Source organism: Geotrypetes seraphini, chromosome 16 (genome assembly GCF_902459505.1).
Source record: "Geotrypetes seraphini chromosome 16, aGeoSer1.1, whole genome shotgun sequence".
Classification (NCBI taxonomy): Eukaryota; Metazoa; Chordata; class Amphibia; order Gymnophiona; family Dermophiidae; genus Geotrypetes; species Geotrypetes seraphini.
Window position 1 is genome coordinate 42,239,702 of NC_047099.1, and position 26,359 is coordinate 42,266,060.

Genomic DNA, 26,359 nt, shown 5'->3' on the forward strand with positions numbered 1-26,359 from the left:
CATACCTGGCCTAGTGCCAACTCCATCCCTGGAACATCCCCAAAATAGTCAGTTTTCAGTTCAGTGCTAACCGATTATTTTCAGCAGCACTAACCAATTGTCACTGAAAATCAGCGGTTAGTCCCGAACCTACGAATTAACTGGCCAGGAGCTATTTCTGACCAGTTCAGTTGCTTTGAATACCAACCCTAAGAGAGAAAGGAGAGCAGAAGCATGAAACAGCCATGGGGATAGTCAAGGCACAGAGTAGCAGTTATGACTCGAACCTTTCTAAGGTGCCACTGGAGTAATCTACGTGGAGTGACCAATGGGGCAGCTGTTTATTTTGGACAATAGATTTGGTGGTTTGCTGCTTGTGTAAATTATTAGGAAGATGACAAAGACTGACGCGGCCCTGTAGAAGAGGTGGTGGAGGCCAGATTTGGGGCATGCTTGGAACAGATATGGAGGACAATGGTTAGAATAAGGCTGAAGGATCAGGTGATGGGAACGGTTGTTAGGCTCCATAAAGATGTTGTAGGCGAAAAATCTCAATTGGACTAACTAAATGGGCCGATTTAGCCTCTTTCAGCCTTCATGTTCAATATTGCTATGTATGTGTGTTTCTTACTCAGAGCCACACCTCAGTACTATGACTCATGAGGGTCTTTTTTTGCGAGCCCGAGTTAATTGAAATTTAAAGTTTACATCAGAGTTGGATTTTTTTTTTAGTGAGACATTAGGAAAAGTGCTTCTTCAACCTGAGGAACAGGAGTTGGGTTTGGGAGAATATGGTGTTGGCCCAGTCAGCATACCAAATTGTAAAATATAAAATAAGAATACATGCATGCAAAATCTTTATTAGAAGTAGGTGAAAGGAAAATAAATGCGTATAGCCTCACCGTGTATCACTTCCTGCCTGCTTCTTTCCTTCTGCGGTAAACTGGGTGCCACTTCCCGCCCGACTGTGTGCTGCCAATTTTGGGAGTCCGGCTCTGGCTCCAGATCCGACAATTGACCCAAGTCATCTTCCTGGAGGTTAGGTAGGAGAACATCTCCCCCAAACCCAAAATTTGGTGACTCAATACTCCTAAAGGGAATTAAGGGGGATTTATAAAAAGCTAGAAAAATATCTTCAGAGTTTTCTATTTTCATATAGAAGGAAAAGGGATAAATCCGCAACGACAGAGTAAAATTTGTTTTTACCTGCTAATTTTCTTTCCTTGAGTTCTGCTAAGTTGCTTATGTTACTGTACCAGCAGATAGAGGCAGAGACCTGAGCTTTACAGTCACATCACTGATATACTTAGTGGTGCAGTCTGAAATTTGCTAGTATTCTAATAACAAAGCTAATATGCAAAACATAAAAAACCCCAACAACTGTAACAATAACCCCAATAATCATACAACAATAGCTGCAGCAAGATAAACAAGAAAACCCGCAAATGCTGCAGTCTTCCCAGGAACTTGGACTCATTTAGCAGGCCTCAAGGAAAGGAAATTGACTACTACAAACACATTTTGCCTTCCTTATCCTGCTAGATTAGTCTAGCCTGACAGGATATATCCAATCTTTCAACCTTCAAGTGAGAGGAAGACAAGGCGCTGAGAAGGTAAGGGATAAGAGATTAGCTTTCACAAGTTACAAAAGATCGCAGAAAGAGTTAGACAGGCAAAAATATCTGGAAAAGTTAAGAGAGGCTGGTCGAGTAGTCAGGAAAGCAAAGATGAAAATGGAAGAAAAAACAGCTGACATGGTAAAATGGGGAGAAAAGACATTTTTTAGATATATCAGTGATAGGAAGAAGTGCAAAAGTGGTATTGTGAGACTCAAAAGTGAAGGGGAGAAATATGTAGAAGCTGATAAAGAAAAGGCTGAATTGCTTAACAAATATTTTTGTTCTGTGTTCACAGCCGATGTGCCAGGAGCAGGACCACAGAAGACAAATGGGAATAGGGATGGAAGAGTGGTATACCTTGATCAATTTTTTAGTGTTTGTTAGGAGCTAGCTAAATTAAAGGTAGGTAAAGCGATGGGGCCAGATGGTATACATCCAAGGGTGCTGGAGGAACTTGAGGAAGTTCTGGTGGATCCGCTGACTGACCTTTTCAATGCTTCTCTAGAGTCGGGAGTGGTACCAGAGTTCTGGAGAAGGGCGGATGTGGTCCCTCTACACAAAAGTGGAAGTAAGGAAGAAGTAGGGAATTATAGGCTAGTAAGACTGACTTCTGTGGTAAGCAAATGAATGGAGCATGGTGAAGTTTCTGAAATCCAGTGGATTACAGGACTGGAGGCAACATGGATTCACTAGAGGTAGGTCTTGTCAGACAAATCTGATCAATTTCTTTGACTGGGTGACCAGAGAATTGGGTAGATGTGGTATATTTAGATTTTAACAAAGTATTTGACAGTATTCCACACTAGACACTAGATTTAGAACAGTTGGAAATATTTTCTTTCTTGGTGACCACAGAATGAACAGAGTAACACCTTTGCCTAAATTCCTCTAAGGGAACTGGTTTTATGGCCCCTAACTGAAGGAAACACTGAAGGGTTGTAGCTACTGTCCTCCACTTGAAAGTTGACCTGCAAGGAGACACCCACTTCAGGGCATAAACTTGCTGATTAACCTCAAGCACCCAATAGTCTCAGGTAATATGGGCCTGTTACAGGTGGAGCCATTCCACCTCACCTAAAATCTCACAGGGGAGCCAAGGACTCAGTCAAGGGGTTACAGGCTTTAGCCCAAGGTGTCAGGACCAGAAAAGAAAAGTGAATGCTGCAGACCACCCATCCACCTGCTGAAGCAGAGAAATACTGGCACATTCCAGGCTGTACCATTCCTTATGCTAGTGATATCACTGGGTAGCTCAGGTCTCTGCCTCCATCTACTGGCAGGGTGGTGTAACCTGTCAGTCTGGACTGGTCTAACAAAACAATATTGAATCCCATTTTAATCCCCCACAGCTCTGATACCAAGGGACCTTCCGATAGGTTTGGTTTCTAGGTCATTCACATGGAATATTCATGAGATAAATTTGCCAACAATTTATGAACAAGGTTAAATTTGCAGATTTTCATTTCCTTAAAAAACGTAATCAAAGTTGTGTATCTCTTATAAATGAAAACAAAATTCAAAACATTTCACTATAGGTATGAAATTGAAAAATGTTTCGCATGATCTTAAATGTGAATTTGACAAACATTTAATGTGATCTATGACAGAATTTCATGACAGTGCCACTCCCAGAGTGAACTAAATGAAGTTGCATGCATTAAAACAGGTGAAAGGTCACACATCGCTGGAATAGAGATCATGAGAAAACTCTGGTAAAGCATCTTTGAACATGCTAGCTACTAGAACTGCCAGGATGGTGCGAGAGATAGACCTTTTGCAAACCAAGCTAGAATGGAAGATGCAGCTCACTGAAGCCTTAAATCAGACAAAGGGAATGGTCAAAATTCACTGTTCAAAGAAGACCATTTGCCTGGTGAAAGCATACAAAAATGCCCAGTCGGGTTTTCGGGATAGCCCTAATGAATATGCATGAAGCAGATTTGCATGCCTGACACTTCCATTATATGCATGCCAACTTCGACGAGTGGAGCAATCATCTGATTATCAAAAGAGGATTTGGTTTGGTTTTTAACTCTTTCTCTCTGGAGTGACTAAAGAGCAGAGGTAGTAGTGAAAGGATTCGTTTTTCTTGATCTTGCTAGTTGGGGAAGCTCCATCTCGAAGATGTCATGCATCCTTGCTGCCTTTGGAGACTATATCTGTCTATTTTATGTTTACAGTCAATGTACCTTATTTAAAAGCAAAATAGCTTATAGTTTATGATAAAAGGAGGTCCAGGAGTATTTCTAGATGCTGTGCCTCAGCATCTTATAGGAAAGGAAAGAGTATCTGGCTTTTATCTAATGGGGCTTGCTGCTTTCCCACTAAGAACCCAGAGAATTCTGCCTTCCCGCCTGCATGGATTCTTGTTGCCTGCCTTACCTGCGACCCATCTTAGGAGTAAATGGTGGCGTGGGATTCTCCAGGGACCTGCAGAATAAAACAGAAGAGAAATCAGTTCAGGACCTTGCTTTAGTGCTGTATCTCTTCATTCTGGGAGAAAATGTTCAGTCTACCAGACTGATGAAAAATCTCAATCTGAAAAATCATGAACTCAGCACTACAATATGGTCAGACACGACTCGTACTTAAGAACACGGTCACAGCTTCATTTGAGTTCACTGAGCAGTATTTCCAGTGGCCTAGACTCCTACACGTCCCCTGTAGCAGATTCAGGAATGATGCAGGGCCACATTAAGAACATGCTGTACCTTAGAGGGACAGTTGGCTCTTTTGTCAGCTGGGAGCAGAATCTTAGAATCTACAAGTTCTGAGTTACATCCAAATACGACTGAACAGCAGCTTTAAAAACGTATCTCGTTCTTAGCCCGGGGACTGCCTGTACACACAAAATCCAAGACTGACTACTCCCTCATCACACCAACCCAGAAACCACCCCTCTTTAGATGCAGTAAAATAGGACACCCCCTTACTAGACCAAAGAGATCTCATGCTAGTGAAATGTCTTCAGGTGAAGGAGAGGAATAGAATCTCTCGCCAGTCTTTACCTGGCAGATAGGCTGGAGGTCGACGAGGATGCAGACTGGTGGAGCCTTGTGGCCTCTGCAGCTGCATCCATGTCTACGTCGCTTCTGGAGCGGGGCACATTGTCAGATCTGCGTGCTCTTTTCATCTCCTCCCGTCCCTTCAGGCTCTCAGAGCGACCCAGCTTCACCTCAAACCTGGAGCTATAGGGCAGAATAAAGAACGATGGAGGGTAAAGACATTTTGCCTCTTTTGCTTTCCCAGAATCCAGGGAATTGGTCCACACATTCCACCTGGAGAGGGCAGAACCAAGAACAAGGATAAAACATTGCAATATGTAACCTCGCAAGAGAAACCAGTGAACTCAGACAGAAATACAGGGATCTATGTGGTCAATCCTAAAAAGGCTGCAGCATAACAAAATAAACAGAATCAATCAAATAATAAAGATGTTAAAACAATGACTTAATTATAAGCCATTTCAAACAACCAGGTCCTACAAAGCTTGCAGGAGGGAAGCATCGAGTGACAGCTTATTTCAACCGGCAAGTTCAATACAAGATAAGGATCAGCAAGTAATAAGTCGATATGTGCTAGGGACATTCTGATTCAGGGGCACTTAAGAGTCATATAATGACATAAATCCAAGTCAACATTTTAGATTCAATACTCTTGCTGGACAGGGAGCCAAGGGAGCCCAAATATAATCATGGAATTTACTGGTTTGTCAGTAGACACCATCCTCTATTTTGTATTTGCTGAAACCGCTGCAGCTGAGTTGACTCAGATCACATTAGCACAAAGTGCATTTTGCTACTGTCACTAACTACAGGGCCCAATAATGGGAGGATCTGAAAGATGTTGGGATCGAGCTTTCAGGAGCAGAGAAGACAGTGGGAACGGCCAATGAGCACTCCACAAGAGCCAACCGTAGGAAGAAATGCCTTATCTCGAGTCCATGACTGAAATAAATAAGACATTTCTTCCCATTGCTGACTCTTGTGGAGTGTTCATGGTCCGTTCCTACTGTCTTCTTTGCTACTTGGCACCTGTGAGTTTTTGTCCTGTTGGACTTTTGGTTGCATTTTGGAGATTTATCGGCTTCAGATGTCCAAGGAAAAATTCAACCAAACTCCCAATACCGTAATGTCTGAATATAAACCAATTAAATTTTGATTGGCTGATAACCTTCATTCTATACAGGGCCCCAGAGGCAAAATGTCCATCTAGCAAACTCCCGGCATTACAGCTGCAGTTCTACTCTTCTGGGATTGGTGCAAAAAGCTTCCGTTAGAGCTTAGCACATGGCCTCTAATGCAAGCTGAACACTCCTCAGTGCAGGAAACTAAAGGCATGCAAATCACCAGGGTGCTCAAAAATGTGCTCTGAGGATCTGGTACGATGAATTCCATGGGGCTCCTTACAGGGCACTGCTGTGAACTTCACAAAAAGGGTGCCACATAAACATCTCACCAGAACTCCCTTATAAGATCTGGTGAGCCCCTCCCCCCAAAACCCACTACAGTAGGGTTTTGGGGGGTGTTGGTGGGCTCACATTTTCCACCATGAATGTAGTGCTTAGAGTGGCTTTTGGTGGGTCCTCCTTGCTATGGTTCACTAGTCCACCCTCCCAGGCTCAGGCTATTTAAAAGACCTGTGTGAGCTTCACTAGGCTTTCCTATACTAGGTGCTGATGTTCTGGGGGGAAAAAACAGATTATTCCTGAAATAAACTACGTTTTAAGCATGCCTCCAATGAGAATACAAGAAAACAGAAAAGATGCTACTAGACTTCTTGTATAGAGGTAGAAACCTCAGGTTAGGGGCAGCTAACCTAAAAGCCTTTAAGTCTAAAAATGACATCATCTTGCCTTTATTCCAAGACTATTTAATTCAAATTCACAGGCTTTATATTTCTAGGATTTAATATTTTTTATTGATTTTTTTTGTTTTTTTGTTTTTAAATTCTTTATTCATTTTTTTGTGTTACAACAAGTGTTACAAATAAACTCAATAGGAACTTAAATACACACTTGACTAACTCATATATTAATATCAAGTTTAACATTAATATAATAATCCCCTGTCCCACCCTCCTTCCCAACCAATAATACATAAATCAATTTTATTGTATATTCTTTAAATATTAATTTAGTATATAATAATCAAAATTGAAAAACCCACCCCATTTCCCTCTTTACAATTATCTTATCATGGGAAAAGTTCATTAGAGAAATCATGTTAACGGTCTTTAGATGTTTCCAGTGTTATTTATGGGAAAAATTATCCTTCATTACAAAAATCGGTTAATGGTCCCCATATTTTTTTAAATTTATTCATGTATCCTTTGTGTGTTGCAATAGCAAGTTCCATTTTATATATGTGGCATACCGAATTCCACCAGAACATATAGTTCAATCTATCATGTTGTTTCCAATTGAATGTAATTTGTTGTATTGCAATTCCAGTTAAAATAAATAAGAGTTTGTTATTACTGGATGAAATTTGGCTTTTTGCTCTCATAGTTGTTCCAAATAATATAGTATCATATGTCAAGGCTACTGGATTTTCTAACATTCTGTTAATTTGGGGCCAAATTGATTTCCAGAATGATAGGATAAATGGACAAAAGAATAAAAGATGATCTAATGTCCCAATTTCAATGTGACAGTGCCAGCATCTATTAGATCTTGAACTATCTATTTTTTGTAAACGAGTAGGGGTCCAAAAAGCTCTATGAAGAAGAAAAAACCAAGTTTGTCTCATAGATGCTGACACCGTACATTTTAGCCTCCAAGACCAAAGTCGTGGCCATTGAGATGCACTAATTTGGTGTTTTATCTCAATGCTCCAAATGTCTCTAAGACCATTTTTTGGTTTTTTATTTATATATCCGGATAATAATTTATACCACTGTGCGGCTTTGTGACCTATTGAGTCCATCTGGAAACATAAGAATTCCAAACTGTGATATTTAGCGAGATCTTTCCATTCAGGGAACCCTTTCTGAATAGATTGCTTCAATTGCAACCATTTAAAATATTGTGTTTTATTGAGACCAAATTTTTGTTGCAATTGTGAAAAACTCCAGCAATTTATCATTTTTAATTACATCATCCAAAGTGCGAATGCCTGCTGTCATCCAATGTTTCCAGATGACTTTAAAACCGCCAACTTTGATCTTGGGGTTTAGCCATATAGTTTGGTTGGTTGATTTACTAATTGGAATTTGAGTAAGATTACTTATGTATTTTAGAGTTTTCCAGGTATCCATAAAAATTTTATGATCTTTGTATAACCTTGGCATTTTGATACTAATTACATGATTAAGACGTAATGGAAACATAAGCCTCCATTCTAGCCAAAACCAGTCTGGAATATTATCTGTGGGTTCTGGGAGGATCCAATACATACCATGACGTAAGATATAGGCTTGATGATACCTATAAAAATTGGGAAAATTTACCCCTCCCTCCTTAATTGGTTTTTGTAATGACGCTAGAGCAATTCTTGGTTTTTTATTAAGCCATATAAATTTTGTCAAAGTCCTATTTATTTTTGTATAAAACGAATCTTGAAAGAAAACTGGTATCATCCCCATTTGATAACATACTACCGGTAAAATCATCATTTTTACAGTTTGTACTCTTCCCCACCAAGATAAGTGCAAAGGATTCCATTGCTCACACATTTCTATTACTTTTTGTAATAAGCATTTTTCATTAATTTTCATTGTTTCATCTACTGTTTTTGTTATCAAAATTCCAAGATATTTAATATATTCTTCCTTCCAAACAAAAGGGAATGTATCAAATAAACCTTTTGTACAATGTATATTTAGTGGAAGAATTTCTGATTTATTCCAATTAATTTTATATCCTGAAAAATTTCCAAATTTCTCAATCAATTCAAGTAGATGTGGAATGGTGGATTCTGGATTCTTCAGATATAGTAATAAATCATCTGCATAAGCAGATATCTTATATTCTTTATCTGAATGAGGTATACCCTGTATCTCCTTAGCTTGTTGGATAGCTAATATTAAGGGTTCTAAAACAATATCAAACAGCAAAGGGGACAAGGGACATCCTTGTCTAACTCCTCTCTGTAGATTAAATTTTTCTGAAAACGTATTATTAATATATAGTCTAGCAGAAGGGGAGCTATACATTGTTTGTATCATTTGTATAAATCCAGGACCTATACCAAACCATTCCATTGCTTGATACATAAAAGGCCATTCTACTCTATCAAAGGCCTTTTCTGCATCTAATGAAATTGCAAAAGTAGGTTCGTTCATTTTCTTTGTTAAATATAACATATGGAATGTTAATCTGGTATTGTGAGATGAATGTCTTTGAGCAACGAATCCTGTTTGATGCATACCTATTATATGGGGGAGAGCTTTAGCTAATCTTAGCGCAAGTATTTTTGCTAATAATTTTCCATCTACATTTATTAAAGATATTGGTCTATAGTTTGATACCAAAGTGGGATCTTTATTGGACTTTGGCAAAACAATAGTCAAAGATTCTGCTATAGTGCCTTTAATACAACCTTTATTAAGTTGATATTGATAAAGATTTAATAAATAGGGTAATAAAAAGTTTTGAAATGTTTTATAAAATTCCACTGTATATCCATCACCACCTGGAGCGGATCCAACTCTAAGAGACTTCAAAGCTGTTCCTAATTCTTTTAGTGATATTGGTTCTTCCAAACTTCGTTTTATATGTTCAGGAATTTTTGGACCCTCTAACATTTTTAAAAATTCAAAACCATCTTTTTCTTTATTTAGATAATTTTCGGATGAATAAAGAGATTTATAGAATTTTAAGAATTGTTTTAAAATAGGTTCAATTTGTGTATATGTATTTCCATTTTCATCTTTTATTGCTATTAATTTTGTTTTTCTTTTTTTCGCTTTAAGATAGTTTGCCAATATTCTTCCTGATTTGTTTGAATTACCATAGTACAATGTTTGTTGAGAAAATAAATCTTTCCTAATCATCTTAGATGAGATTTCATTATATTTACCTTTTAATTTTAATAATTCTTGTTGAATAGTATATTCCCATTTTTCTATAAGTTTTGATTCTAAATTTTTAATCTCTTTTTCTAAGATTAAAAATTGTTTTTTAATTTGTTTTTTTAGAAAAGCCGAATAAGAAATTATTTGTCCTCTAATGGTTGCCTTAAAGGCATCCCATAAAGTTTCTCTGTTAATATCATCATTATCATTTATTTGAAAAAATTCTTTCATTTTTGTTAGAAGATTTTCACAAAAATTTTTGTCAACCAACAATGTACTATCCATTTTCCAAATTGGTCTGTTATTATTTTGATCTGTAGTTTTAATTTTGATCCAGACTCCACCATGGTCAGATAGAATAATTGGATCAATGGCTGCTTGTGTCACTTGATGTACAAGATGTTTTGAAGTAAAGATATAATCTATTCTTGAAAAAGAATTATGAACATGAGAACAGAAAGAAAATTCCCGACCATCAAAATGAAGTATTCTCCATATATCTATTAAATCACAAGATTGAATCAAATTATCTAGTCCCATAGATTTCATAACTCTACCTGGGTTTTTATCTAATAAAGGATCCATTACAGCATTGAAGTCCCCTGCTACTATAAGATTTGAAGTAGCCAGTGGTATGATCAGTTGTTGAAGAGTTTTAAAGAATTCATTTTGGTTCGAATTAGGGGCGTATATATTGATTAACGTCATGGTAGTATTTCCCATATTCATTTCCACCATTATCCATCTTCCATGAATATCTGAAGCTTTTAGTTTAAATGAAGCAGAGCATTTTTTGTTAATTAAAATAGCAACACCTGCCTTTTTCCCTATAGCTGGTGAAAAAAAACACTGTTTGACCCAGCCTCCTTCTAGCTTTTTAGATTCTATATGTGAGAGGTGGGTCTCTTGTATGAGGCATATATCAGCATCTTGCCTTTTTAAAAATGATAGTGCTTTTTTCCTTTTTATCATATGATTTAGACCGTTAACATTTAAAGACATAATTTTAATATCCATTTATTTTTAAATTTTCAGATATTAAATTATGTATATTTTCCCAGTGTTTTAAGTATTTCATTTCTCTTTTTTCCTTTATTCCCATGATTTCCTTATATATTTCCCTTTTATTCCCTCCCATCCCTCTTATCCCTCCCTTCCCCCCCTTATTAATTACGAAAACTTGGATACGCAGGTTGAGGTTAGATTTAGATAACTCCCACAAGCTAATAATAATTATCTAAAGTACTACCATTTTTTCTCTATTTTTGTATATTTTCTTTTCTTTTATTATTAATTATAAGAATAAGTAAAAAGTTTTTCATTCTTATGTATTGAAAGATTATTTTCTGTATTTGTATATCTTTAAATCCATAAGAATGATTATATTAAATCAATTATATCTAATAACATTTCAATTACTATTCATTTCTTTTCAGGTGGTATATTATTTTTACTTTAAAAAGCTTTCCAATTTAGCCTCTTTCCTCAGAGCTGTAACAAGAGTCTACAGCACAGGGATCCACTCATCTCTTATATTCATTATTTTCTTATGATTCACGAGAGAGTTGTCAATTAAGAGGAGCCAACATTCCCATCAGTGTTCTTGTAAGTTCTGTCTCAATAGCATACTCTCTAGATATCTATGATTTTAAAGTATCTGAGGCCTGTGCAGACAAGAGTGAAGTCCTGTGCCAAAAACTCTCCTTTTATCTCCCATAGAGGATTCCCAGGTTGAACTATTGTGGATACTAAATTAAACTTAATAAATGAAAGAACATAAAATTTGCGTTTCAGATTTATTCTTTTCATATATTTCGTATTTGAAATGCATTTTAATGTATCTGAAACGCAAAATTAAACCTGAAGTACCACCTTCAACCGGAAATACAACAAACCAATCACTTCATCTTTTTTTTTTTTTTTTTTTTTATAATATTCTTTGTGATTGAAGGATGATTTTCTTTCTCACTATTACTCCGCTTTCAAAATTTCGGATTCAATCAGTACATTTTTAAGTTTGTTGAAGAAACTTTCTTCGTCATCATTTGAGTTCGGAGATGTGTTTCAAATCATTTACGTTCCTGCCATTCAGTTTATTCTATTTATTCTGAATAGAATTTTTATATTTTTCAGTTTTCTTGTTTTCTATGGAGAATGTTGCAAGTTGTTTAAGTCTTTAATTTGATCCTTGTGTGTTCTTTTTCCATTGCTTTCCGTTTTAATCTATCTTTAGCCGTCAATAAACTTTAGTATGAACCCATTAATTGTTCTTTAGATTGTCATAGGTTGCTCCAGTTGATTTATAAATTCCTGTAGTTTTCCTGGATCTGTAAAGTTTTGCGTTTTGTTAGCAACGGTAACCTTCATAATTGCCGGGTACAGGAGCCCAAATCTAGCTCCTAGAGATCTTAGTTGTGGTCTCATGTCTAAGAATTGTTTTCTTCTTGTTGCTGTTTCTTTTGCAAAGTCCGGGACAATGTATATTTTTGAATCTTGGCATTTAAGATTTTTGATTTCCTTGGCTAATTGGCATATTTCAATTGCTTGTTGGTGTCTTAAAAGTTTGAAAATTAAAGTTCTTGGACCTGTTTGAGTGTTATTTCTTTGTGTTGGAATCCTATGGGCTCTTTCAATTTCCAGTTCCGTTTTAAATTTCAATGGTAGTATTTTAGGTAGAAATTTTTCAAGAAATGCAATCGGATCGTTCTTTTCTACTCCTTCAGGTAATCCGATTATTCTTAAATTATTCCGTCTTTCACGATTCCGGCTGTCTTCAAGATTTTTTTTTATCTCTGTTATTTCTTTCCATATGATTTTGCTGTGATTCATGTCAGTATTTAATTGTTCTGTAATATCTTCTAATGTTGAAATTCTATTCTCTGTAATGTCCACTCTTTTAGTTAGGATTGCAGCATCTTCCATTGCTTTTTGTAGTTTTTTGTTACTATCTAAGACAATTTCTTTTATTTGTCTTAGTTCTTCCATAACATCCAGATTTTTTTCTGTTGGTAATGGGATTTTAGAGGGTGTACCTGGCTCAGGTTTCGACCTCTTATTGCTTCCTGATGTTCCAGCTCCTAAGTCAGCTTTATTTTGTTTAGTTGAAGTCATATTTCAATATATATTTTAGTTTCTTTAAAATATTTGGTAGTAATTCTTTTTAATATATTTTTAATATATTTGCTTATAAGGAGCTATTCGTTTAACCAACTATTCGACCAAGCCACGCCCCCTTTTTTTCAGTATTCTTAAAGCAACTGTAAGTTATTTGTCTTAGGCTCTATTGCAGACTCTTGTTGGCAACTAGCCTAAAGAGAAAAAAATTTGCAGCCTTCTTGTTCTAGCTCTCCTCTTACAAGCCCAATCGCAGCTTTTACCGAGGAGAGCAATATTCCATCCAATATATTTACTTTAATCTTTCAATGTGCATGTATATGTATTTCAGTGTCTCTCAACTGTCTCAATGTCACTTTTCTTCAGGTCAAAGAAATTACCAATCCTTTTATTTGACCTTCCTCAGAGCCCAAAAACCTATAGTCTCTTATATCTGAATCTCTTGAATTATAGCAGAAGAGATTAACATTTATACTGATCCTTCACAGTTTATTTTTGAAGTTAGCAGCAAGGAAATAGTTAAAAAAAAACCGTTGCCAAGTAGCTTTTACTGCAGATCTCTCCTCATTTCCAGCAGAGGACAGCTATTTCAAAGCCCATTCCCTGATTTAAACAGTCATCAGGCATTTCAAAAAAAAACTAATCCTTGTCATTAGGCATCTCACCGGCAGACCCAGACTTTGTAAAAATTTATTTATTTTTTTTTCCGATCCAAGATGGCCGCGGTCGTGGTGCACCGAGCAACTGCCTGCTAACCCCCACCTTCGGGAAATCTTTCCTCTTGCTCTCTGCCAGAGATCGTGATAAAGAGGAGGGGAAGGAAAGCCTCCCTGGACTCACGGCGTCCCAGACCAGCCCACACTGGCAACGTTTAAAAGTAAATCTTGTTGCCTCTGCCTGGGGGACCCAATCTTGCCGCCTTTGTCAGCGGACCCGATCTTGGTGTTTTTTTCCAGCGGAGACCCGATCTTACCGGCTCTGTCAGCAGGGATCTGATCTTGCCGCCTTTGTCAGCAGGGACCCGATCTTGCTGTTTTTTGCTAGCGGAGACCTGATTTTACCGGCTCTGTCAGCAGGGATCCGATCTTGCCGGCTTTGCCTGGGGGACCCGATTTTGCTGTTTTTGCCGTTGAGACGGATTCAGCCCTCCACACCTCGTTTCTCAGATAACAAATGAAAACGGCACCTCTTTCTCCCGATTTTCCCCTTCAATTGTCTCTCTCATCTAATCAAAGAGGCAAACTCCAATATATTATACCATTAATAACGTTTTTTTTGTAGTTTTTCTGAAATTTAAGCTTGTTTATACAGGAGCTCTTTCTTCATCCAACCGTCATCGTTCGCGTCCAAGCCACGCCCCCCTATTGATTTTTTCATATAACAACAAGTGTGTCATAAAGATTCATACAATTACCTTAAATATACACTTGATATCTCCATAACATACTTTACCTACAACATAAGTTTAAGAAGATTTGGGGACCATTAACAGATTTTTGTAATGATTGATATAATTTTTCCCATAATAAGATACTTGATAAAGGAGGGGGGGGATAGGTTTATTCTCTTTATCACAAAATATAAATAAATTATCATAATAGTTGTTATATTATGTGCAACTAACAAAATAAGGGGAGGGAAAGGGATTCATAATTGAATAATAGTTGATAAAATCATTAAATTTTATATGATGTCTAAAATTATAGTAAGGATAATATAAGGCTTTATATTTCTAGTATGTTGCTTAAAATCAATTCATATCTGAACCACTCATGTGTTTACCACCACAGATTTATAGCAGCACGAGTAGTTCAAATATGAATTGATTTTAAGCAACATACTAGAACTATAAAGCCTGTGAATTTGAATTAAATAGTTGGATATCATAGTACAGGAAAGTGTAATTGTTGTACTCCATAGTGTCAAGTGTTTTATGAGCCTGGTCGCATTTGTGGAAACCAGTCTGGAAAGCAGCTCCCTACCCGAGGTGCTGGAATGCTAGGACTACATAGCTTCTTCATCATAGGCTCTGCTTTAGTGGCATTTAAACCCTTGGAAGAAGCGGCTTGGGAGCCTTTATGGAATACAAGACTCCATCGCCACACAGTCGCCTCTTGAATTGTTACCTGTGGTTTCTTTGCATCGATCTTTCGGCCTTTGTGTTTTTCATTTTCCAGTCTGTTATCATTGTTACCCTTGTTGGGAATGGCGACTCCTGGGGGGAGGGGAGTTGGACTCTTTGTGGATTGTAAGTTTCTATACTTGGGACAGACTGAAGGTGCGGCTCAGAGGTTGTGAGATCAAGTCACTTAAATCCTCCGCTTTGAATGTAAGCTCTGAAATGCCAAAGCCACAAATCCCCATTCCCTTTCCCTAAATTTTAAGGCACTCTTCTCTGAGCAGTAAACAGAAGACAGCATTCACAGTCCTCGTGCTCCAAAGATGGCTCCCACCCCTTACCTCTCAGAATCCAGCAGGTCTTCAGGGAAGCTGCCTGTGGACAGACGCTGCATTGCCAAATCCTGGGGGTCATAGTGCTGATTGTTCTCAAAATGCTGGATGATGTTTCTCACATTCCCAGGTTTAACTGGCAGGATCAAAGAAAAGATCAACCACGTCAAGGACAAAGAGATGGGGGGAGATCCTCAGTTTGCACTTTAACTAACCCTTGCTCCGACTACCACTTACACTAAGCAAAATGCAGATACTCTTCCTTTATACAATCAACAGTATCAACTCTCTTAGGGTGTTCTCTCTGACGGTACCTAACCTTACAGCGGGATAAGCAAGTTCGGTTCACATCAAACGGATTTCAGGGTATTTTGATCCATCTTGATGAATGTGTACAACTGGCCAGGGTGTATTAATTTTGTCTCCTGATGTCATGATGGGGCAGGAAGTTCAAATAAAAGATATGACAAAACTTAAAGAAAGCAAACAAACCAAATAGATAAATAGATATGCCTTTTACCTTCACCAGGGGACAAAGGAACATGAAATGCTGAAAGGGAAAAAAAAAGATGAAATTTCAGATGTCTATGAAATGATTCAAAAGAAAAAGTGTACATTTAGATGGTAATTTTATAGAGCATGGCTGTGTACAAAAAAAGTGCTATTGTTTACCTGTAATGAAGGTTCACAGTGGAAAACAGAAAAATCTATCATGACTAAGGGACAAAATCCAATGGCTCCCAAATTGGATAGAAGCATCCCACGTATCCATCCTCTGCCGAGCTTCACCACTTTATATTATATAAGTGGAGATGGTAGGTGGAAGCGGTCCATGGAGAACCCTCATTACAAGTAAGCAATACCACTTTCTCCATGGACAAGCAAGAGAGAGATATCCCATATGACTGGGCCAAGACTTGTATATTGTTGTTCAGTTTTAAAATTTGCAGGTCTGTAGCTGTGGAATGGACTTGAAAACTGCTGAATTCAAGAAAGCCTTAAAAATGTTTTTATTTCATCAGGACCACTAACATTTCTTAAGCCTCGAAGGGATGTTATAACAAAAGCAGTGCACTCGTAAACAGAGCAGTTTCAAGATATAATTTATGGACATTGTTTAATTTTACCATGATATCTATAATGTCTATATTTTCATTTTATATATGCTGCTTGTACTCTGCCAAGTACTTTCAGATTGTGCAGCTAATAATTTGGTAGATAAATAAGCAAACTGGAAACAGGTTTAAATATGGGTGGAGGCAAGAAGAATTAAGAATTTTATTATGTATGATGTTATGCTGAGTACCTATCGTGTAAAGCGATATGAACTGCTGGTCAGGCGGTATATAAAAATTAAATAATTATTATTATTAAGTGGAGAGTTTATGCAAGACAAAGAGCCCACGTCATATCTAAGAAAAGGTATGAGCGGGGGCAGCTTTACGTGATCTGAGATTGTATATTAAAGCACATTTAGAGTCTAGTGAATATAAAGATTTCTCTTCAGGACGAGAAAGCAGTTTGGGGGAAAAAAAAGTACTGGGAGGATTAAAATGGAAATCCAACACCACTTAAGTACAATCTGATCTAATCTTGGATTTATGAGTCGCGCTATACCTACAAAGGCTCAAGGTGACTTACAGCAGAAAACTCCCACACATACCGCCCCCGGCACCCCAGATCCACTGCCCTCCCAAACCCAAAGAAACAGCAGGAGGGATGCCCACTGGACGGCCCCCCACCCCTGAACCCAAAAAAATGGCATTGGGGATACCCACCACCCCCAAAACTCCTCCGTACCTTTTTAAAACATTGATTCAGATACCTAAGGGCCCTCCCAAGTGGTGGGGTTGGGTGTCTAAGTCAATCAGGCCTTAGGCACCTCCCTCTGTATCCAGGATACTGAGGGAGGAGCCTAAGGCCCTGATTGGTCAAGCCAATTGGTCAAACCAATAAGGGTCTTAGGCTCTTCCCTCAATATCCTCAGTATCCTCCTCCTGCCATTTGTTTTGGGTTTGGGAAGGGGGGTGGGACAGTGGCTTGGGGAGAGTGTTTGTCAGGGGTCATTGGAGATGGCTGTCATCAATGGTGGGGGGATTTGTTTTCATTTATTTATTTATTGGAACAGATATTTTGCGTGTGCCATTGAAAAGAAATGGAAAAAACCAAGTAGACTCATTGGTAACACAGTTGCCGACAGGTCTAGTAGACAAGTTGGTTTTTACGATCGCTAAAACCCTCTTTTTAGTTTGGAATAGCCATAGGGTTTTAGCTCATTTGCATGGCCGGATTGGAAAATGGGCGATCAAGGGGAAAAACACGCGGTGGGCCATTTTGTGCATCGGGTCGGTAACAGCGATCGTCACTAAAGCTGTGAAAAGAGGTTTAGTGATAATCGCTGACTTTAGTGCCTCTCCCCCAGCCAGAACAATCCATTTCTCTTATGCTAAGGAATGCATGCCCACCCAACAAAACTCACTGCTTTGAGAAGAGCTCTTGGGCTTCCCAATGTATTTCAGAATGGGGTTTCGCTTCTTATCTTCTGCTGATTCTCGATCTTTGTCCTTCTTGGTGTTGCTGCTCTGCTGACATATAGAAACATATACTGTATACAGACACATTCAGTAGACAGTGAAGATGGATATCATCAAAAGGGCCACCCCACTGAAGATTATACGGTGTTGGGACAATGCTAATAATTTAATGGTTTCTTTTTGTACGGTGCTCTGCTCTGCTCCAAAGACATGCAATTAATTTGATAGGTGATGCATAATAGGAGGGGGACAGATCCTCTCAAAATATAACAATTAGTTCTTTTGGATGGAGAAATTATAAGGTGCACCAGACTGTAGAACCCGACTCAAACACCAGGGTTAACCTACCGAAAAACACACCCGGTGCCCTCTACCATCATGCTAGTACTGGTTCAGTGGGATGCGCTGCTCGGACACTGGGTCAGAGGTGAAAACTGCCCTACTGGGACAGACTGAAGATCCATCAAGCTCAGTATCCTGTTTCCAACAGTGGCCCACTCAGGTCCCAAATACACTTCTCCCTCCGTATTCGCGGTTTCAGCACGCGCAACTTTGATTATTTGCGATTTTTAGCATGCTGGCTCCTCCCCCAAAATTACATCATCCATGGCCAATTTATACAACTGCCACCAACACCCTTTTTTTTTTTTTTCCTGTGCGTATAAGTGCAAACTCGGACACTGTTGCATGGGTTCCAGAGGCTTACGACTCCCAAATCAATTAAAGGGGTGCAAAGAGGGCAGGGAATGACCTTGCATACCTGCCATTGCAAAGGGGTGGGCTAAAGCCTCATTTCCACCTGGCCAAGTGAAACCACGGCTCATCTCCGCTTGGACCCTTGCACATACTAGGCGGCTGCTGCCCCCCTCGAGGCTCCTGTTGCCATGGCCCAGACTGGAGTGCCGCCCAGCCACTGGGCGGACTGTCATGTGAGTGCCGCTGGAATTTGGGTCCGCAGCTCTGAGGAGAGGAGATGGGCCAGGCGCAAGGGGGACACGGAGGTAAGAACGGCGGCTTGGTGGGGTGGGAGGGGTTGGAGCGATGCGACGGGAGTTGGTGGTGGGCTTCTCTTTCTCCCCTGCTCTGTAGAAGGGGCCAGGGTTAAGGAGAGACCCGGGCAGGCGGGGGGAGGATGCGAATAACTTTCTCATATGTTATTCGCGGTCTTATCATTTTCTCAAGGGGTTTTAACAGAAAATCACGAATAACATGAGAAGGTTATTTGCATTTTTTCTGTATTCGCAGGTCAGTTCATCCCCAATCACTACGAATACGGAGGGAGAACTGTACCTGGCAGAAACCCAAAGAGTAGCAACATTCCAGAGCTGAGATTGTGACGTCATAATGCCTCATTCCACCAATGCCTAAGAGCCAACCTCATCAGTGATGTCACAATGGCAGAAACCCAAAGAGTAGCAACATTCCAGAGCTGAGCTTGTGATGTCATAATGCCTAAGAGCCAACCTCATCAGTGATGTCACAATGGCTCGATTGTCCTAGACTTGGCTCACATAAGAACATATTGCCCACTGGGACAAACTGAGGGTTCATCAAGCCCAGTATTCTGTTTCCAACAGTGGCCAACTCAAGTCCCAAGTAGTAAAACATATTTCATGGTGCTTATCGCAGGAATTAAGCAGTGAATCTTCTCTGTTACAGCCCCCAACTAATGGAACGTCCTTCCCAATTACCTTAGGAAAGAAGATAACGTGAGTAACTTTAAATCTAGCCTTAAGGCTTTTCTATTTAAAGATGCTTTCACTACTTAACTCCTCTTTTCCCATTTTTCATCTCTCCTCTTTTTCCTATCGCGTTGTTCCTTTTTTTGTTTGTTTTATCAGGCAACTACTCCCTACTTCTTGTCCAACATTTGTATGTATGAGGCCCTTAAACAACTAAGTTTCTGCTTTTACTTATCTAGATTGTTTAATAGGCAGTATATCAAAATATAAATAAACTTGAACATGGACTTCCTAACACTACGCTGGAACACTGGATTTCACTGTAAGGAAATAAAAATGTGAAAAGATTAGAAGCAGGCTATATGCCAGCCTCTTTATCCACTTTCTTTAATTTCTGCTCATGCTCTGGATACCAGCGATTCATCTGATTGAGAGAGCTCACCTTCTTAACTTTGGGGAAAAACGGAAGCCACTTGTCCTTGTCTGGAAAAGTCTGTGATTTCTCTGAAGAGCTGGCTGGGCGTGAATCTCTCACCTTGAGGCCGGCATTGTTCATGTAGGTACTCAGAGCAAAGCCCATCGGTGAACTAGAGAGAAAATCAAATGACGTTGCAAACCTTCTACGGACCTCTCCCTTCTTTTCCCCAAATTATCTCCTTTTCTGGTCAGTAATTCCAATGGAAAGGGGAGAGGAGGGCAGTCGGGCATTCTTGCTTTTCTGCAATAGCTTTCATTAGGCCAAACCTAGGTATGACCCAAAGACAACCCCCACATAAGCTTCAGAGATCAAACTGTCTCATTCTTCTGTCAATGAACTCATGAAACTCAAGCACAACAAATCGACATTACTAAATGTATTATGTTCATCTAATAAAGATGTAAAAGCCAGCAGAGAAAATGAAGCTACTCACCTGTAGTAGGTGTTCTCCAAGAATCCAAACTAATAGGTGATATCATCTGACAGAGCCTAACACAGCCTATGGAATTAGATTCAAGACTCCAATGACCAAAATGGCCATCACATCAGCAATCTTGAAACCAATGTGAGTTTTCTGGGGCATATCAGGAGCAACAGCCAAGGTGAAATCAAAAAGAAAAGGGTGAACAGGTGCTCGAGGCCTAGTGAAAAATTGAGGAATAACCTAACTGATGAACTCAAGGGAGTAGAGGAGCATTAGCTCTGTGTTTTTTCTTAGGAGCAGCAAAACTGCAACACACTGGCTGCAATTTGCAAAGTCTTACCTGAAAAAATGCCCTTGGGTAGGTGAAACACACTCACCTCCTGTCTTCCTCATACTTTGACCTGGGAACAGAGAGAAAAAGAAAAAAAAGATCAAACATTTAACCCAAAGATATCTGGACAGCTTTTTATTAAAATTTCCCAGTTACAACTTGCTTATCTATATCTTTTCAAAAGTTTTGTGAATAATATCAGGCTGTTTAAATCATTAGCTGATTAACTGTATCCATGACTTCCTGTTTAGATTGTAAGCTCTTTTGAACAGGGACTGTTTTCTTACTCTTTGTGACTCTGTACAGCACTGCGTACAACTGGTAACGCTATAGAAATAATTAATAGTAGAGGCAAGACAAGAAATTCTGTTTATGCATTTAATGGCTGAAAACTGCTGCAGAAGTTTGTTTATTTGAGGCCTGTGGAATAGCAAATTTAAAGCTCAAATCACCACTGAACGTGTCTACTCGATGCAAGTACTTATAAGGATAGTGTCACTGATTAAGACAGCACCCTAGACCTTCGTGTGTTATTGTTAGTCACCAGGGAACAAGGGGTTTTAAGCAATTCACCAATTACTAACTCCTCTCCTTACTCTAAAAGGTGCTCTGCATTTGAACTGATGCCTTCCTGCTTGTCTCCCACCCTCGTCTCACATTCATTTTTGGGGAGGCAGAATTGCAAATCCCCTCCATCATGAACTCCTGCCCTCCCACACCCTGTACATTAGATAGACTGTGAGCCCACCGGGACAGATAGGGAAAATGCTTAGATAATCTTGATAGGCGGTATATAAAAAGCTAATAAACTTGAAACTTGACTCACAGAATCTCTCCCAGCTGTGCGATCTGCTTCTCTGCAACTTGCCGCTCCTTCTGTGCATCGGCATCTAAGTCCAACAAGTCATTTTCACCATACAGACCTCCCAAACCCATGGTGCGTTTCGTCCTGTGGCAGATACGAGCATGCGGTCAGGTCAGCATTTCTTAAAAGGCAACATTGTCTGCATGATTTACTTCAACGTCCCTATGTTCACTCTTAGCTTCACCTTCAAAATGGGCTGTTCTTGACATTATGAGGCAAGCAGAAGGTTTTCGCTTACAGACCTATTTAGTACGTCCACATTAACTGTTTAACCTGGCTTTTGACAAATGCAGAGACACAACCACGCAACAGTGGGCAATCCAAAGCAAACTAGACTCGACACTGACAGCGTTTCGGCAATTCTGCCTTTGCCAAAATAAATCTGTGTGCACAGTTGCCATGGGATTTTCTTCCTTCAGCTTCTCTAAAACTGCTGAATGTGGATTGCAAACTAAGGAACCACACAGATTTATTTTGGCAAAGGCAGAATTGCCAAAACACTGTCAGTGTCGCCCGCTGCTGTATGGTTGACATCTTTTCCCCACGACTCTCGTATCTGGATTATTCTCCCCGCCGTAGAGGCCTCTCTGGCTTTTCTCTCCATTTTTGCAGTGCTGCACTAACACTACAGCATGTTAACTGTTAACCGTGCTAATTCCTGCATTAAACAACTAATACGGAAATGCTGTTTTGGGGCAGAGAATGGGCAGGAAGTAGTTACTTTGTATGAACTGTTAAGAGCAGAACGCAGAACACGTGGCACCACCTCAAGCAGAAGTGTCTTTCTCTACGTTAACCACATGGCAGCTGGGTTTCACAGTTACCACACAGCCATTGCAATATCTTGGCACACTTTGGTAAATAAGGCTCATAAAAGGCCCAAATTTTACTTCAACTTTTGCAGGAATAAAAAGACTACTTATCCTCTTTACACTGCTCCTATCTGTGTATTACTGCATATCAGTTACTCGTGTTTGAGGACTTTACAGAGTGTTTTCAGGTTTTCAAGTTCTGTCTGCCCCTTCTTCCCTCACGCCATAGCAGAGGCTACCTGTAGTCCTGTAGCTGCTCCTGGATCTCTGGCAGCACCATATCCTGAGCCTCCAAGAGTGCGTTTCGAACATCATCCGTACCTCGTAAGCGAGAATCTGCCACCAAGGATGGGAAATATGAGACCAAAAAAAGGCAAATCCTTAGCATTTTCCTCAGATCAGTCCAGAACTTGCAGGTGGAGGTAGAAAAATACTTAAATGCTGGAGCTTCACAAAGCCCTTATAGGGCAGTCAGACTTCATACTTCTGAGTTTTTCTGTTTCTAGAAGGTAGAAGATGGTTTGCTATGGATGAGGCTCACTACTGGTTGAGCATTGGGGGTTAGCTGGACTAGGTGGAAGTAGCCCAAGGGAATATAACCAATGTTATGGGTTCCTCTCCCCAAACGTTTTCATTCAAGCCTAATGACCCAGAAAATAAAAGCCCCCCCCCAATTAAAAAAAGAAAAGATCTTTATGTTTACTGGTAACAGGAAGAGGGACACTGCTGAAACCTGGGGAGTGGGTGTTTGCATTGCAGAAACTTGGTAAGCTGCTCTCTGTGCTTTTTTTTTTACAGCTGCTCCTCCTTCTGGCAATTTTCACTTCAACTCACAGCCTTTCTGTTAGGCCATTGAGCCTTATTCTATGAACATGCATGGTTTAACTGCTCCTGCTGGGAAATTTACAAATCCGCCTTGGGAGATTGTTTATCATGCTGGTCCTCCAAGCTGCTCCTGGCACTCCTCAAAAGAAGCCAATCTGTCGGCACCTCTGGAGGAAGCTTTAGGGACATCTTCTTGCTACCTTAGGAAGCCCTGGTGGTCAAGTGGTCTCTTCTGAGGCAGGAACAGACCCCACTCATTCCTGTCCCATGTCACTACTCCAATGGAAACTGGCTGCTGGGACTGCCATGGAAAGTCCCGGAAATTATTTTGTGGTTGGAAAAAGTACAGACAGCATCTTCTATGGGTTTCCACTATGGCCAAAGATAGGCCATGTACTCTAAAGAGTAGCTCCAATCTAGGCTGAGTAGTTCAAGTCTGCTCCCTCTATAGGGGTTGACTCCCCTTTAGGTCCTACATACCAATCCTTTTTTTCTTTTTTTCAAATTTCATTTTTCCATCTTACATCAAGTACACAATATTACATCAGTTAAAACTTGTATACATCACTTGAATTTCTTTCTAATATCATCTTAAATACATAAATTTATACCCTCCCCACCCACCCTTCCCACAAATATTTTAATCAAAAATATCGTATAAATATTATATTCTTATCTATTGATTAAACCTTTAATAGAACTTTAATAGAACTACAACCTGATTCTTGAAAAGTCAAGCCTGAGATGTAAGGGCTACTCAGAAGAGGTCCAGACTACACACTAGCTCCTCCACAAGTGGTTGAGGCCAGAGACTGAGGGTTGAGGGAAGTTCTTCATTGTTGGGGTATGGGCATTGTTTTCTCTATATTCTGTAAGCATAAAGTGTCTTTCCCACTCTGCTGAAGCAGCAACAGTGGAATAGGATGCTGGACTAGTTTGTTAACTAGTTCAATAAACAGAAAAAAAACCCGACATGATTTCTTCCACCTATATTCTTGCTGGTTATCTGCCTTCCTCATCTTCTCAAGCTCATTCTATAAGAGAAGTAGCTACTTCTTGGGTAGAGTTCAGAGCAGTATCTTCATTAGATATTTGTAAAGTGGCAGCATGGTCTTCTCTCCTCATCTTTGTGCAACATTATTGCTTGAACATGGCGACTTTTGATGCATCAGTAATGGTGGCTGGAATCTCTGAATCCCTCCCATTCTTGAAGACTGTTTTGCAACATTTTACAAGTTCTGGACGGATCTGATGAAATGTCAAGGAAGGTGAAATTAGATCTTACCTGCTAATTTTCTTTCCTTTTATCCCATCAGATCAGTTCAGGCTCTTGTTCTTATTCAGTGATGAAATACAGTTGAATTTCCTTTGTGTTTTTTCATGGTTCTTCTTTTCAACTTCTTGCTTATCCAAAGTGTTGCCATATAATGATTGTTTTCCTAAGGCCGGGGTGTCAAAGTCCCTCCTCGAGGGCTGCAATTCAGTCGGGTTTTCAGGATTTCCCCAATGAATATGCATGAGATCTGTTTGCATGCACTGCTTAAATCCTGAAAACCCGACTGGATTGCGGCCCTCGAGGAGGGACTTTGACACCCCTGTCCCAAGGCAAGGAATGAAGTTGTTTTTTTTAATGCTTTAGGTTTCATAGTTTCCAATACTTTGTTTGTCAAATAATGAAATGCTGGAACTGCAGAGAGCACTTATAGGGAAGTTACATTTCTGAGTTTTTCTTCTCCACCTGCTGGTCAATGGGCGTAACACCCTCAAGATCTGGACTGATCTGATGAGACTAAAGGAAAGAAAAACAGCAGGTAAGATCAACTGGACAAATGGGTGTGTAATTTCAGTACAGATTGAAAGGTGATTCTTAAGTGTACAACACCTGTTGGGGAAAGCAGAAGGACTAGCCAAATAAGTCATAGTCACCATCTGCCTTTTAAAGGCTCAACTGTTTCATATGGTTCTGTTTCTCCTTTCCTTTTTATAAATTTGCACACACTGTGTTTGAGAAGCTATGCACTTTTTATTGTTACAGTCCCACTATTTTAAATATCTACTTCCCCAGAGCGGTGATTCAGCTGCTGGGGCTATTTTTTATGCCGTGTTATCAGCATGATGATAGTGTGGGGCACTGATGAAGATCCACCATCCATGCATCAGTGACGGAATGGAGCTCTGATCATAATAAGCAAATAGAGTCCCTCCCCTCCCACTACGGTAGCAGTTACCCAATTGGTCCTAGGCTCACAAGGGGAAAGAGATGCAGTTGGAAAAGAGAAATTGTTTTCTTTTTCCTCCTTGAACTTTGGGCTCAAATGACATCAAAATTTGGATCTGATACCACTAATCCTCCCATACTGACTGGGACCTAGATTACAGGCCACACATTGGGGCTCCTTCAGAAACTCTCCAAATCACACGCACAGAATCCAGCCACTATATAGAAACATGATGGCAGATAAAGGCCAAATGGCCCATCCATAGCATCCACTATCTCTTTATCTCTCCGAGAGATCCCACGTGCCTATTCTAAGCCCTTTTGAATTCAGACACAGTCTCTGTCTCCACCAGAGGACCCAGCGTAAGTGAAAGTTCTCCTCTACAACGATACACCTGAGGAGAACTTTCACTTACGCTGGGCGTAGGTTGACCTTTGGAGAGACCAATTGGGACCCCTGAGGAAGACCTTTTTGGTCCTCTCCAATAACCCAAGTTGTGGATGAACTTTACTATTTTAAAGATTGAATATACTTCTGAATTTCAATAAAGCCTGTATCGGTAAACATCAGACTCCACATTTTCTTTTCTTCTATGGATCCAAGGGGTCAAACATTTTTGGTTGCAAGCAGACTGGATGGACCGTGCAGGTCTTTATCTGCTGTCATCTACTAAGTTTTACTAGTTTTGCTGTTTAATAAAGGCGTGAAAAAAGAAAATTTAAATTGTAAACAAGAGCTTGACATTTGTCACTCACTCTTAAAATACACTGAAGAAAGCATTAAGAAAAAAGTACCTATTTCAGTCAATGATGATTCTGGGACTTTCACTCTCAGAGGCTGTAATAAAAGAAAGGCAGACATTTGCAGACTTGTTACTGAAATATCATGGAAAGAACTTTCAAACGTAAAATATGAAGATTATCATATGACCAACAGTTACGACTGACTGCTCTTGCTCACCTGCGTTGCATCGCATGACTTGCCCCACGCTAAACACAACGCTGCATGGG

General features: G+C 39.6%; 1 protein-coding gene across 8 annotated transcripts in view; it reads right to left on the reverse strand.

Annotated features, from left to right (window-relative positions):
• ARHGEF11 (Rho guanine nucleotide exchange factor 11) overlaps positions 1–26,359 on the reverse strand; it is a 107,542-nt gene that overhangs the window by 23,940 nt on the left and 57,243 nt on the right. For 5 of the 8 annotated variants that reach the window (XM_033923603.1, XM_033923610.1, XM_033923609.1 and 2 more), the window contains 11 exons: positions 26,144–26,186; positions 22,545–22,641; positions 21,455–21,577; positions 20,675–20,698; positions 19,838–19,982; positions 17,659–17,764; positions 15,700–15,729; positions 15,189–15,315; positions 4,607–4,786; positions 3,981–4,028; positions 882–1,069 (listed from right to left, as the gene is read on the reverse strand). In XM_033923603.1, the coding sequence (XP_033779494.1) occupies positions 882–1,069; positions 3,981–4,028; positions 4,607–4,786; positions 15,189–15,315; positions 15,700–15,729; positions 17,659–17,764; positions 19,838–19,982; positions 20,675–20,698; positions 21,455–21,577; positions 22,545–22,641; positions 26,144–26,186 (1,111 nt within the window). The remainder of the gene's footprint in view (positions 1–881; positions 1,070–3,980; positions 4,029–4,606; positions 4,787–15,188; positions 15,316–15,699; positions 15,730–17,658; positions 17,765–19,837; positions 19,983–20,674; positions 20,699–21,454; positions 21,578–22,544; positions 22,642–26,143; positions 26,187–26,359) is intronic. The other 3 variants (XM_033923604.1, XM_033923606.1, XM_033923607.1) reach the window with 3 other exon arrangements.